This window comes from Anguilla rostrata, chromosome 16 (assembly GCF_018555375.3).
Source record: "Anguilla rostrata isolate EN2019 chromosome 16, ASM1855537v3, whole genome shotgun sequence".
Classification (NCBI taxonomy): Eukaryota; Metazoa; Chordata; class Actinopteri; order Anguilliformes; family Anguillidae; genus Anguilla; species Anguilla rostrata.
Window position 1 is genome coordinate 32,779,447 of NC_057948.1, and position 14,155 is coordinate 32,793,601.

Genomic DNA, 14,155 nt, shown 5'->3' on the forward strand with positions numbered 1-14,155 from the left:
CCCAGTTACAGAGATGGTCCACACAACATGGCTGTTTGTTCAGTATTTTGTTTAGAGTAGAATAATACTGTGCTGTATCACCTGTAATATCTCATCACTCAGTATCGAAAACTGAAGTTGTATGTAAGCACCGACATTAGCATTGCAGCTGACAACTCATCACGAATGCCATGAACAAACAGCTGAATCTGAGGTAGGTGAAGACCAGGTAGCTCAAACACAGGTAGATCAAACACAGGTAGCTGAAAGCCAGGTGACAGAAAGCCAGACAGCTGAAAGCCAGGTAGCTCAAACACAGGTAGCTCAAACAGAGGTAGATCAAACACAGGTAGCTGAAACCCCGGGATTTCAAACACAGGTAGATCAAACACAGGTAGCTGAAACCCCGGGATTTCAAACACAGGTAGCTCAAACACAGGTGGCTCAAACACAGGTAGCTCAAACACAAGCAGCTGAAACTCAGGCAGCTCACACCCAGACTGCAGAAAAGGCTACTACAGGAAGAGAGGAAGAGGGAAAGAGAGGAAGAGGAGGCATAAATCTGCATCATTCACACCAAAGAGAATCAGCTCAATATAAAGAGGGGACTTGGCAGATGACATAGAAAAGGACGCTCGTAGGCCGTCTACAAGAGGAGGGGGCGGCTTTCTCTTTTCTTAAATTCATACCAGAGCCGCGTTCATTTTCTTAAGCATCTGTAGTACAAAGGATTATGGGAGAAAGCATTTTGAAAGATATGCATTGAAGGGTTGTCTGGCACATGCAGGAGATACACATGCCTTGTTTGGAATCGGTGCGCATTCAATGCATTCTGAATGCCCCCACGCATGCCTACTGAATGCTCCCACGCATGCGGTATGCCTACTGAATGCCCCCACGCATGCCTACTGAATGCTCCCACCTATCCCAACTGAATCCACAACAATTTACACAAACGCAGCTTCACTGAACCACGTCTCCAACAGCACCTGCCAGTAACGCACAATCTCATCCAACGCATCGTTCCTAAATCTCATTTTCTCCATCTCACAGAGGCCTCTGTCCCTCACAGCCAGTGAGAGACCTCACTGTTATTTATTCAGCCAATAGGAGACATCACTGTTATTTATTCAACCAATAAGAGATCTTACTGTTATTTATTGAGCTAATAAGAGACGCTACTGACTATTCAGCCAATGACAGTTGTTGCTCTTATTTCCTCAGCCAATAAGAGACATTACTGTCTATTCAGCCAATGAGAGATGATACTGCTGTTTATTCAGCCAATAAGAAACATCACTGCTACTTATTCAGCCAATAAGAGAGGTTACCGTTATTTATTCCGCCAATAAGAGATGTTGCTGTCTATTCAGCCAATAAGAGACATTACTGTCTATTCAGCCAATAAGAGAAATTACTGTTATTCATTCAGCCAATAAGAGACATTACTGTTATTCATTCAGCCAATAAGAGACATTACTGTCTATTCAGCCAATAAGAGACATTACTGTTATTCATTCAGCCAATAAGAGACATTACTGTTATTCATTCAGCCAATAAGAGACATTACTGTTATTCATTCAGCCAATAAGAGACATTGCTGTTATTTCCTCAGCCACTCATAAATCTGTCAGCCTGGAGGAGGAAGCCAAAGATAAAGCAGGCAGCCGTCAGCAGAACAGAGAGAGCGTGAATCAGCCGCTCAACTCAAACTCAGCTCTGTTTCAAAGCCCCTTTCACAGGCAGGCAAACACATACACACACACACAGCACTGCTGGAACCCGCCAATCATCCGCCTGCCCTTCTAACATTATCCACGTTCAAATACACACAACAGCCAGCGCCGCGCACGCCATGCGAACTGCATCATGAAAACACGCCTGAGCGTGCCATCAGCAAAATTAGAAATCAGCCGTACGCAATGCGCCGTTGCATGGTGTCTGGTGGTAACCGATTAACTACGAATCGTGACAAAGATGCAAACAAGGTACCTCGCTTTTTGAGAATTTCGGGAAATTCAGCCAGATAGTTAATACAACAGGATAAGGTACAAAAATATCCAAATTACAGGCAAGGGTAAGTCAAGATAAGCAGCTACACGCGTCTAGATAAGCATGTTTAAATCACTTTAAAACAAGTTAAGCGCATGTTCTGATAAGTTTAATCCAGGTTATGCATGTTCAGATCACTTTAATCCTTCTTATGTTTAAGATATGAAACATTTCCTCCATCCACAGTTGAAACTAAGCAGGTTTGTATTTCTGCCCACAGAGCATTTGTCATTTTTTCTACCGGTCATTCTGGGTCATTACACAAACAATGGTGAGCAGTGTACGTGTCACTGCGCATGGCGAGCAGTGTGTGCGTGTGTGTGTGTGGGGGGGGAGGGAGGTGTCACTGCGCATGGGGAGCAGTGTCCCTCACAGCCAGTGTGTGTGTGGGGGGGGAGGTGTCACTGCGCATGGGGAGAAGTGTGTGCGTGTGTGGGGGGGGGAGGTGTTGCGTGTGGTGTGGGGGGGAGGTGTCACTGCATGGGAAGCAGTGTGTGCGTGTGTGTGTGGGGGGGGGGGTGTCACTGCACATGGGGAGCAGTGTGTGCGTGTGTGTGTGGGGGGGAGGTGTCACTGTGCATGGGGAGCAGTGTGTGCGTGTGTGTGTGTGGGGGTGGGGAGGTGTCACTGCGCATGGGGAGCAGTGTGTGCGTGTTGTGGGGGGAGCAGTGTGTGCGTGTGTGTGTGGGGGGGGTGTCACTGTGCATGGGGAGCAGTGTGTGCGTGTGTGTGTGGGGGGAGGTGTCACTGCACATGGGGAGCAGTGTGTGCGTGTGTGTGTGGGGGGGGAGGTGTCACTGCGCATGGCGAGTAGTGTGCGTGTGTGTGTGTGTGGGGGGGAGGTGTCACTGCGCATGGGGAGCAGTGTGTGGTGTGTGTGGGTGGGGGAGGTGTCACTGCGCATGGGGAGCAGTGTGTGTGTGTGTGGGGGGGGAGGTGTCACTGCGCATGGGGAGCAGTGTGTGTGTGTGGGGGGGGGAGGTGTCACTGCGCATGGGAGCAGTGTGTGCGTGTGTGTGGGGGGGAGGTGTCACTGCACATGGGGAGCAGTGTGTGCGTGTGTGTGGGGGGGAGGAGGTGTCACTGCACATGGGGAGCATGTGTGCGTGTGGGGAGTGTCACTGCGCATGGGACAGTGTGTGCTGTGTGGGGGGGAGGGTGTCACTGCGCATGGGGAGCAGTGCGTGTGTGTGTGTGGGGGGGGAGGTGTCACTGCGCATGGGGAGCAGTGTGTGTGTGTGTGGGGGGGAGGTGTCACTGCGCATGGGGAGCAGTGTGTGTGTGTGTGTGTGGGGGGGAGGTGTCACTGCGCATGGGGAGCAGTGTGTGTGTGTGGGGGGGGAGGTGTCACTGTGCATGGGAAGCAGTGTGTGCGTGTGTGTGTGGGGGGGGGGGTGTCACTGCACATGGGGAGCAGTGTGTGTGTGTGTGTGGGGGGGGGTGTCACTGCGCATGGGGAGCATTAAACAGCATTCAGGAGATTATTGGGACAACAGACTACTGGGACAGTAGATTGTTGGGGCAGTAGGGTATTGGGGCAGTAGAGCATTGGGGCAGTAGAGTACTGGGGCAGTAGATTGTTGGGGCAGTAGATTATTGGTACAGTAGATTGTTGGGACAGTAGATTATTGTGACAGTAGAGCACTGGGGCAGTAGAGTAGAATTGGGGCAGTAGAGTACTGGGGCAGTAGATTGTTGGGGCAGTAGAGTATTGGAGCAGTAGAGCACTGGGACAGTAGAGTAGAATTGGGACAGTAGAGCGTTGGGGCAGTAGAGTACTGGGGCAGTACAGTATTGGGGCAGTAGAGTAATGGGGCAGTAGAGTATTGGGGCAGTAGAGTGTTGGGGCAGTAGAGTAATGGGCCTGTAGAGTATTGATGCAGTAGAGTGTTGGGGCAGTAGAGTAATGGGGCAGTAGAGTATTGGGGCAGTAGAGTGTTGGGGCAGTAGAGTAATGGGGCAGTAGAGTATTGGGGCAGTAGAGTGTTGGGGCAGTAGAGTACTGGGGCAGTAGAGTGTTGGGGCAGTAGAGTATTGGGGCAGTAGAGTGTTGGGGCAGTAGAGTAGTGGGGCAGTAGATTATTGGGACAGTAAAGTTTCGGGACAGTAGATTACTGTCAGGTTTTAGATGCAGTCTGTGTGCATCGTGTGGGGATGTGGCACAGGGTCAGTGTGTGATATCACAGATTCTACGGATCAACCAGATACTCAGCTCCAGCTTTCCTTCCATCCTCTCTGCTTCTATAACTGCAGGAGGCTCTACTGCTGCATTCCAGAACGTCCACTGCTGGGTACTGCACTGGGCGCCGCATGAACTTTCCCACAATGCATCAAATTAGAACGTTCTCAATGTTAAGAACATGGAACCGATTATCCTGCGGGGCTTCAGAGGCCACCGTGATATTAACATCAGGGGGAACTCCGTTTTCACATGGACAGGATTGATACGGCCCCCAGAGAGCTGAGAGCGTGCAGATCCACACACTCCGCGAAGCACATTAGCCTACGAAATATCCCAACTCACCGTGACTATTCATAACGGTTGCGCCAAACCAGTCAATGAGAGAAGCCAACGCTCGCTAATGAGACAGCGGAGCAGGGGAACCGACGCCTCGCGGAACATTCTCCCCGCTTCAAAGCTCCTGCTCGGTTTCCCGGGGATAAACGCAGCAGAGACGGGGAGTATCGAGAGTAGCGCCCGCGGATTACCTCCCACCCAATCCTCCCCCCTCCGGGTTCAGGTTCGAGCCATACCACTCAAACTGTCATTACGGAGAAATGAAGGATAAATCCAGCTGTCACGCAGCACTCCAAAGGCCCTGCCAGTGTACATCACCCGAGTGAGAAGCCGCCTCCTGCTGCAGTTTCTATACGTGGCAGACTGAACATGTTTTAACACCAAATTCAACATCATACTATGGATTAACTGACCGTTCCCACCATGTAAATGTTTACCTTTATAGCACATTTCATGGAATTGCATCCCAAAGTGCTTCACAATAAATAAATAAAAAATGTGATAAAACATAAAAAGGCAAGTACAGACAAATAAATATATACAATATACACACCTAACGTATCTAAACTCCATGACAACAGTAATAGATGCACAACCATTCCCTAAGTAGTTGCTCCACAAAATAAGACTCATCACACCTCAAAACTGTGCCCATTGATTTCGTTTCGTGAAAGTTTTACATGTAGTGACTATCGCAATACATGGTGTTTTAAATAACGTTCATTGCGAGCGTGCAATGCCAGTCTACAGGACGGAAGACCTTAAATAAGTCAGAGTGCGTTTAAATTCAGTAAATATTTCCACACTAATATGTTTTCAAAATAGCCTTTGCACACGATTGCTTAACAGCGAGAACAAAAAACATTCCCAGGATCACAGAAAAGGGAAAACAAAGTACACGCATGGATGCAGCCTGTCTGCGGTGTGAAAACGTACGGATACACTAGGGACCTATTTAATCTACCCCCCGATTTAAATCATATACTGAACAGACAAATAGACTTGGAGGCAGCGTAAACGACTGGGGTCCGCAAATGGGGATCGCGTCCATTAGCAGCCACACTAAAATAACGAACACGTACGAGGTGACTGGTTGGAGACAACGCTGTAGGACTGAGCAGTAAGTAGTCAGAGCGTAATACAGAACCACTGCTGCATTTAGTCTGCAGCTAACTACTGTATCGTTGGCTCAAATAAATCACATAAGGGTGCTGAAACCAAAGCAGCCTGTGTTTATATATTTATTTGGGGGGAAAAACATTGTTATTTCCACTAAAGTAAACAGTAGTGAAGTATTCCATTTTCCAAAACGACTCGGCACCATTAATACAATATTAATCACCGAGGCTTCATAACCGAGGCAGGTTATGAAGTGTGTAAGAGCAAAACACTCAATAAAACGCAGCCTACCTGTCGTAACTCCACCGGCTATAGGACATGGTCCTGTTGCTCCCGACTCCATCCATGACCGTCCTTGCGCCCGTGGCGAAGCGCGGGTGCGTGCGTCGCGAATGGAATAAATCTTTGGCCAAGACGCAGTGAGCGCTGGGCTGACCCGATCAGCCTCTTATCTACGTACGCTGGCAAATTGCTTCTGTAGAAGTAGCTACAGCACCAGCACCGAATGAATTATCCATCTCCCGCCGCAAGACGCTCAAGATGAGATGGGGTCTAACGGAGGGATGTACCATTCTGGGAGAGAAGGGAAATGAACCGCTTCAAGTTGCTCGCTGTCAGCGAAGTGATGTATGCATGTCGCGCGCGCAGGAGGCAGAAACGGACCCACAGTCTTGTTTATTTATTTATGTTTCCAAAGTTAAAATTTTTTGTCCTCATAGGCTTGGGAAATCAGCTTCTCATTCTTTCCTTGCTTCAAACCAGACTGCGCATCTTATAGCAAATCGTTTCTCATATTAAAAGTGCTTTTATGGGAGGTGCATTTTAATGTATAACATATCGTAAGGTACCGCGTTCTTTGAGAGAATTGTCGTTCGTTTGGGGAATTCAAAGCAAGGCATAATAATGGTTCGGACAGGTTTTTAAAATTTCACAAAAAAAGGAAAACAGTAAAAACAAAATATAGCAATATCCCTCTTAAACACAGCATCATATTAAATAAAAACATGAATAATGTAATGCTACATTTTTTTATGTTTATACGCCATTTTATATAGCTACATAGCTCTGCTGTCATTCGTAAATGAAATCTGAACGTTGAATACGTGCGTGCGCAGGAGCGTGTGTGCACGCGTGTATGTAAAGGCAGAGGCCAAAAAGATGTACACACTAATATTAAGTCACATGATATATCACATTTCTCAACTGTTCGGTAGTCCATTGCCTGCGCTCTTTGCTCTACTGTACTCGCAAGCGTACACTACAATATGCGATGAGCGGTTTGTACAATGCAGCCGGTTTACTGGATCCAGCTCTGCAGACTTCTCAATTTGCAGTTGCTGATAAAACTGCATTCCCACTCACCAGACTTAAAATGTGTCAATCAATTTCGAGTCGCGCGCCCAGTAGTAGCCTATATGCGCTACTGCTAGTCCTGTGTTGACGATGCAATTCCCTCAGCATTCCACGCCAATATCACCTTAAACACTGTTCCTCGCGACAGTCGGCACACTTCCACGCGACAGTGGGCAAATTCGGCCGTCTTCATCTCGTTAGCTCTAGTCAAACTCTAACCCCCAAAAAAGCAGCACTCTTTCAAGGTCACTGAGGTCACATCTTCTAGCCACGCTAGCCATAATAATAGGCAACCAGGTCTGCCCAGCACAATTATGCACTGGCACAGTCTGGATTCGAACCCAGACCATGGGCTCCACCTGTGCACTAGAAGAGCGGCTTGCTAGGACGAGGCTCCCAGCTGTAGTTTATGGTCCGCAGTGCAATGTTTCGTACAAGGGCACGATAACAGTCTCTCACAAGCACACGAAAACATTTAGCAAAGTATCAACAAATAAACGACTGCGCAAATGAAATCATTAACAGCAAAAGTGATTATGAAACTGCAAGGAATTACCGCACAATTCCGCCCTGATGTGCGAATTCCGATCAGACATAATCGGATCAGGGAGGATGCCGGGTGCCGCACTCACCAGCTTAATTATCACGGCTACTAAGGGGCAGGACGTGTCTACACTCGGTGTCGCCTCCACATTTTTGGCTACAAAGAAACAGATGATTGATGAGTCACGGAGCGACAGTCATCAATCACAGAATGGGACCGGGAGAGGGTGACGGAAACCGTCTCGGGTGACAATGGATCACACCGGGAGTGGAATTTCATTTACATCAGAAGTGAGAACTGCATTGGCAGAAATAACAGTGGCGTAAAACTGCGTATACTGTGCAGATTTTAGATGCTCGGGGTTCGCGTTGACTCCGCTGAGCCCAGGGTGCATTTCACACATCTCTGACAACTGCGGTTCCTGGAAATAAACTCATCTTTTCCACGAAGATCGTAAAACAAATTGGGCCTTTTTTTTCCCCTTACAAAACCCAGAAATTTATGTCGCTCTCCTTGCCCACGACTGGGTTAGATCCAGTCTGTCACAACAGTAAAATTGAAACAAAACTAAATTAATGCAAGTTCATGACTGCATCCATCACATCACAGCCATTTTCCTGTACAGCAGTACCACCCAACCCTGTTCCTGGAGATCTACGATCCTGTAGGTTTTCACTCTGACCCTAACAAAGCCACACCTCATTCAACAGCTAGAGATCTCACTGAGGTGCTTATTAGTAGAATCAGATGTACCAAATTAGGGTAGAAATGAAAATCTACAGCACGGCAGATCTCCAGGAACAGGGTTGGGCAGCCCTGCTGTAGACCATATGCAAGAGATAAAGACCCCAGAGTCCAGGAGAATGTCGCCCGGTTTCCTTCCCTAATCACTGGGGCCCTGAAAGCACAGCTTGGCTCAAACACAGCCCCCCACCCCCACCCCCCCCCCCGCCAGAGGCCCGATGTCTGCCTTGCTCACCCCAAACGCCGCGGCTTCTCCGAGCCCCTCACGCCCCTCCCGCGGCATCTGGAGCTGCCAGTTCCATCGCACAATGCTGGCTTTACCCCCCCCGACCCGTCAACTTGAACATTTTGGCCCGTTCCTCAGAGACGGCGAAATGAAATGAATAATTTAGACGAGTGCGGCGGGAACGCCAGAGAGAGAGAGAGGTCCTCGCGCCTTTGTGATGAAAATCCTTTTCATCTGGTCCGCTAGACCTCAGAAGTCACTTCCTGTCTGTGTGAAACAAGGCGCCAGCAGGCCTTTGCAATAAGGGGGGGGGCTCAGCTAAAGACTCCGAAATCAGACCAGGCCCCACAGTCATTAAGCACCCCAGGGAAGGAGTCGTGACCTAGACTCAGCTCTCCACTGTCCACATCCTAATCTCATCCTTTACGTTCTATCAGATTTGCCCTTTAGTTCGTAAGGGATTTAGTCGAGCTACGGACAGAGGAACCTGAGCCGTTGATTGCATACATCTTTCGATGCTCCTGAACACACCATCAGAGATGGAACCTGGGGTTATTGGGTGTTTCGGGTCTTTCATCATCAGACAAATTTTAGGTTCCATTTAAGGCAGAGGCAGGTTAAAGGTGAGGTTTTATGCTCCTTTAAGGCAGGTAAAGGTGAGGGCCAGTTACCTTTGGAAAGTCTTGGTTAAGAAGGCTGAGTTTTGGGGGCATGGAAGGGGTATGAGATGCAGGGGTCAAAGACCAGGATCCCCGCCCGTTCGAGAGGTCTCCCGTCTCCTAGGAGACAGGAATGAAACATGTTCAGAGCCCCAAACAGCCTTGGGGCAGTCAGTGAAAAAAAAAAAAAAGGTGCACAAGATCACCCCTTTGCAGAATGCCTTCTCTTTTAGCCAGGCTGAGAAAGGCAGGGAGCTTAAAGGAATGTGGACTCCTACTGAGAAGGGAGGGCGAAACCGAAAAAAAAAATGGGGAAAAAAAGAGGAACTGGGCAGACTTCCGAAGCAGCTGCCTTCCATCGACTGAGCAACGCGACTCCGCGCCAAACAGGAAGTGAGGGTCCCTCAATAGAGACAGTGAGGAGGGTCTGGCATGGCCCGGGGCGCTGGTGCCTCTGGCTTCCTCCCCCCAGGCCAGCTGGGGGGGGGGGGGGGCAGGGGGTGGTGAGAGACACTCTGAGTCAAACCGAAGCTCAATGAACAAAGAGCCCGACTCTGGCACTGGAGCCAAAGAGCCCAGCATGCAGTGGGGAGGGGGTGGGTGGGGGGGGGCGTGAGGCCAATGCCGATGGTGTCCCACAGACCCAAACACAATCAGGCCAGATGAGGTCTGAATACATTTTGGGGTTTTTTTTGGGACGAAGCACGCAGAGGCTGCAGATGAAGCCTGCTTGGTCCGGGATGGGGCGGATCGATGCCACTGGAGGGCTTCCGTTTTAATAGCGTTCGCCCAAGCTGGGAGACTCCTGTTCTTCCTGTTCCCAGGGGAGACCAGAAGTGACGGGGCATCACAAGAGAGAGAGAAAGCGAAACTGTGCCTCACACTGAAAGCAGGCAGTCGTGCCGAAGAGATAACAACACCTCACTGTCAGTGTTCAGTTTCTGCAGTGTCTGACTCCTGCCTGGAGAGCAATGGCAAGACCTCACTTTCAGCTTTCAGTAACCGGAGTGTCTGACTCCTGCCTACAAAGAGATAACAAGACCTCACAGTCAGCGTACAGTAGCCACAGTGTCTGACTCCTGCTTGGAGAGAGCGATGCCAAGACCTCACTGTCAGCGTTCAGTAGCTGTAGTGTCTGACTCCTGCCTACAGAGAGATAACAAGACCTCACTCTCAGTAGCTGTAGTGTCTGACTCCTGCCTACAGATAGATAACAAGACCTCACTGTCAGCGTTCAGTAGCCACAGTGTCTGACTCCTGCCTACAGAGAGATAACAAGACCTCACTCTCAGTAGCTGTAGTGTCTGACTCCTGCCTACAGATAGATAACAAGACCTCACTGTCAGCGTTCAGTAGCCACAGTGTCTGACTCCTGCCTACAGAGAGATAACAAGACCTCACTCTCAGTAGCTGTAGTGTCTGACTCCTGCCTACAGAGAGATAACAAGACCTCACTGTCAGCGTTCAGTAGCCACAGTGTCTGACTCCTGCTTGGAGAGAGATAACAACACCTCACTCTCAGTAGCTGTAGTGTCTGACTCCTGCTTAGAGAGCAATGGCAAGACCTCACTGTCAGCGTTCAGTAACCAGAGCGTCTGACTCCTGCTTGGAGAGAGTAATGCAGAAAGCTTTACGGCACTTAGCGGGAGCAGGGCTTTCCCCTGGAATGCTCCGTACATTGTCAGTCAACACGTTTTATTATATCTGCCACAAAATCAATAAGATCGATGATCCTGGGGGCCGGGACTAATGATGAGGTGGAAGGTACTGCTGCTGTCCATCATTCAATGTGCCTAATGCTCCTCCAACTGCTGGCAAGCTAATTAAAAATGCTTATTTCAGACTCCCTTTGGTTCATTTAGCATCCTGTTCCCAGACAATACAAGTCAGGAGGTTGCGATGAGGTTTTGGAGCACTGAGTGTGGTTTGGGGTTTCTAAACTGGAGACAAAATGGGGGGGAAACAAAATTTCAATTTAACAAACTGTATAAGGCTGTCACTTTGACTGCATAGACATTATTGACTACATAGACTAAAAACATATCTCTCCATCACTGCCCACTTTCGAAAGAGCTCTTAAAACTCACCTGTTCAAAGCCGTCTTCAACATATACTGCACCTGCTACTTTAATTACCGACAGTAAGTCACTTATTTCTCTTGTCCTGGTGTTGTGCTCATTCTGCTCTTCTCGGGCTTGTTTGATTTTATTGCTGTACGGTATTGTTCTCTTTGCATTGTTGCGGGCCTTTTTCCAGTATTGATTTTACACGTTATTTGATTTTGTTGTAAGGCGTCTGTGCACTTTTAATACATTTTATTTGTAAATTGCTTTTCCTACTACTACAACTATTATTATTATTATTATTATTATTACTTTTATTATTAACAACAACAACAATAATAAGCAGAGGGTTAATGCATACTTCAGAGTTAGTTAATTAGATAGCCTACGTTCATGGCTAACATTTGAAAATTACACTTTTCATTATTTTATTTTTTTAATCCAGATTTGCCCAAAATCCTGTGAACTACGCCAAATGTATGGTTCTATCTTTCCACCGATGGCGATTTTTGGCTTAGTTGTAAACCACAAGGAGAATGACGATGATTTTTCGATTGTTGTGGATAGATCTGATAGAAACGTTCGTCTTTCCCTTCTGCAGCCATTTTTGATACCTTTTCATATTTGGTTAACGATAACAAACGGCGAACAGAAAGAAAAATGTTTGAAAATCAAATCTTAGCTACTGTTAACTAACATTGGTCTCGTGCCACGGCTGATCATACTATCAGTACATTGAAGTTCCCCGATCATCATCAATCACATATAACTATATAATGAGTTGTTTATCAGTCAAGTACAACATCAATTCACAAGAGGCCGCGTTTCACGGGACAGGACTCAGACATCCTCGTTTCCAGGGCAACGCGACCGTAATGTAGACTAGCCTCTCGTGTGTTACTTTTGAAGGTGATGAGTTATAGTTTACTCACAAGGCGCCGTTCCATTGCTGAACAATATCTGCGTTGTTCATTTGTAGCGTTAAACCAGGCCTCCGACGTCATGATCACGCTGGACAGGTAAAACAAATATCAGTGAACTGGACTGATGCAATGGTCTCACCCTTGTTCATAGATGCGCTTTCTGTGCACTGGCCCACATCCAATGTCCGCTGTCACTGCACTGCTCCATCAGACATCTGTCAATCCAGTGATGCCCCTGGACTCACCCGGATGCAGATGCAGATGCAGATTCAGGCAATAATACCTGTATGGGGCCATGATTTCAATTTCGGAATTATGCGGCAGCGGTTTCAAAATGTGGTTCAAGGCAAGACCACATATGGGGAAAAAATATTATCTACCCTATATGACACTCTTCAAAGATGTTCCAGTCAATTGAAACACTGGATTTAGCAGGTTGCATTAAGTTTTTTTTTTTTTTTTTTCCAATTACATGTAAAAATAAAATAAAACCCAGTTCTGAAAATCGGCACTATTTTAAAAATGGGTCTGTCGGAGAAAATGTATATTCTTATGAAGAGGATCCTGGCTTGAAAAGTTTTGGAAGCCACTGTCCTACTTAAGGGTCATGTGAATCCAGCAGTGCCCCCTAGAGGCACACAGATATTTTACACCGTGATCACATTAACATTCTGTACATGTCATGTTCCACAGGGCCTCCAGGAGGATAAACAGTGGAGCGTATTCGGATCGCGATGAACTCTCGCGCCTCTTAAGATCGATTCCTCTATTTATCTGACCGCATAGATGTGGGGGGAAATATAATTTATAACACGGGCTGGAAAAAAACACCAACAGAAAAAAGTTCTTCGTCAGGCCGATAAGGATTTATGACTTATTGGGGACACCCGTCAGATTCCCACCCCAATGGCTACTTTTGGTCATTAGCTGGTCCTCTACATCATAACTCCTGAGGACTTTCATGCCTCTTAAAGTTTGGAAACTGAAATGCCAAGATATGGTACCAAATAAAGCTCAAGAGTTTTAAAATGTGAGCCGGTGGAAATGTGAGTGGCAAAACAAAGTTCGTTGAGATTTTAATGAGCTGAGAGTGTGTGTGTGAATTGGGTGCCTATCATTGGGGCTGGTATGAATAAAGATGGTACATTTTCATACACCAAAATATATTTACAAACACAGGTGCCTGTGTTGAGGGACGTGAACACCTGCGATATCAGGATCACGTGTCAGTTACATACGTGTCAAACTGGAAAGGTCTGTGGAATGAGATGGCAGCTTTTGCGCTGTTTGTGTAAATAATGTGCAGGTTTTCGCCAGTAACGTGTAGGCATCTGTAATTACAGGCTTCGTAAAATACCAATTATGTTTAAATGTGTGCAATTAAAGTTAATCCTAAATTCTGCATGATGGCTATTTAGGGAAGGGTGGAAAGTGCATTTAATTACTGCGTATATATCCCTGGGACCAGAAATGTCCCATTATTACACAACTCTGCATAATTACACTTTTTTTTTGAATGACAGTGCTCAAACACACCATAGAACTATGCTAAATCCAAAGTTCCTCTGCCTGCATGCACTACGCGAGCCTCTAAGTAAGGGCCTGTGCCTGATTGGTTCCGCTGCTTTGCCCGTGTGATTTGATTGGTGGAAAAACCAGTGCACTGCTGCCATGGATGCCTGCTTTACTCCCAGAGAACCAATGGGAGTCCATTGACGGTGGCATGAGTGGGCATGCCATGTCTGAGCCTCGCTAATGCTAGGACCTTTTTGCAGACCCCTTGCATTCAATCCATTGGTTTGACTGCACATAATTACTGTATGATGACTTACATTATTAGCGCTTTCCAAGTAGACAAATGTCAGCAATTTGAAAAGAAAAAAAAAACATTGTGCCATTGAGTTGCATAATAGAATCATAAGCTAATTAGCTTATGATTCTAGTATGCAACTCAATGGCACAATGTTTTTTTTTT

At 47.2% G+C, this 14,155-nt stretch overlaps 1 protein-coding gene across 6 annotated transcripts in view; it reads right to left on the bottom strand.

Moving 5' to 3' along the window:
• The window catches only part of tub (TUB bipartite transcription factor), a 74,356-nt gene extending 62,004 nt beyond the window's left edge, over positions 1-12,352 (bottom strand). For 2 of the 6 annotated variants that reach the window (XM_064312708.1, XM_064312709.1), the window contains exon 1: positions 5,960-6,296. In XM_064312708.1, the coding sequence (XP_064168778.1) occupies positions 5,960-6,015 (56 nt within the window). In that variant the 5' untranslated portion in view covers positions 6,016-6,296. Of the gene's footprint in view, positions 1-5,959; positions 6,302-9,206; positions 9,328-12,189 lie in introns of those variants that run through there. The other 4 variants (XM_064312704.1, XM_064312707.1, XM_064312703.1 and 1 more) reach the window with 4 other exon arrangements.
• Between the last annotated feature and the right edge of the window lie 1,803 nt (positions 12,353-14,155).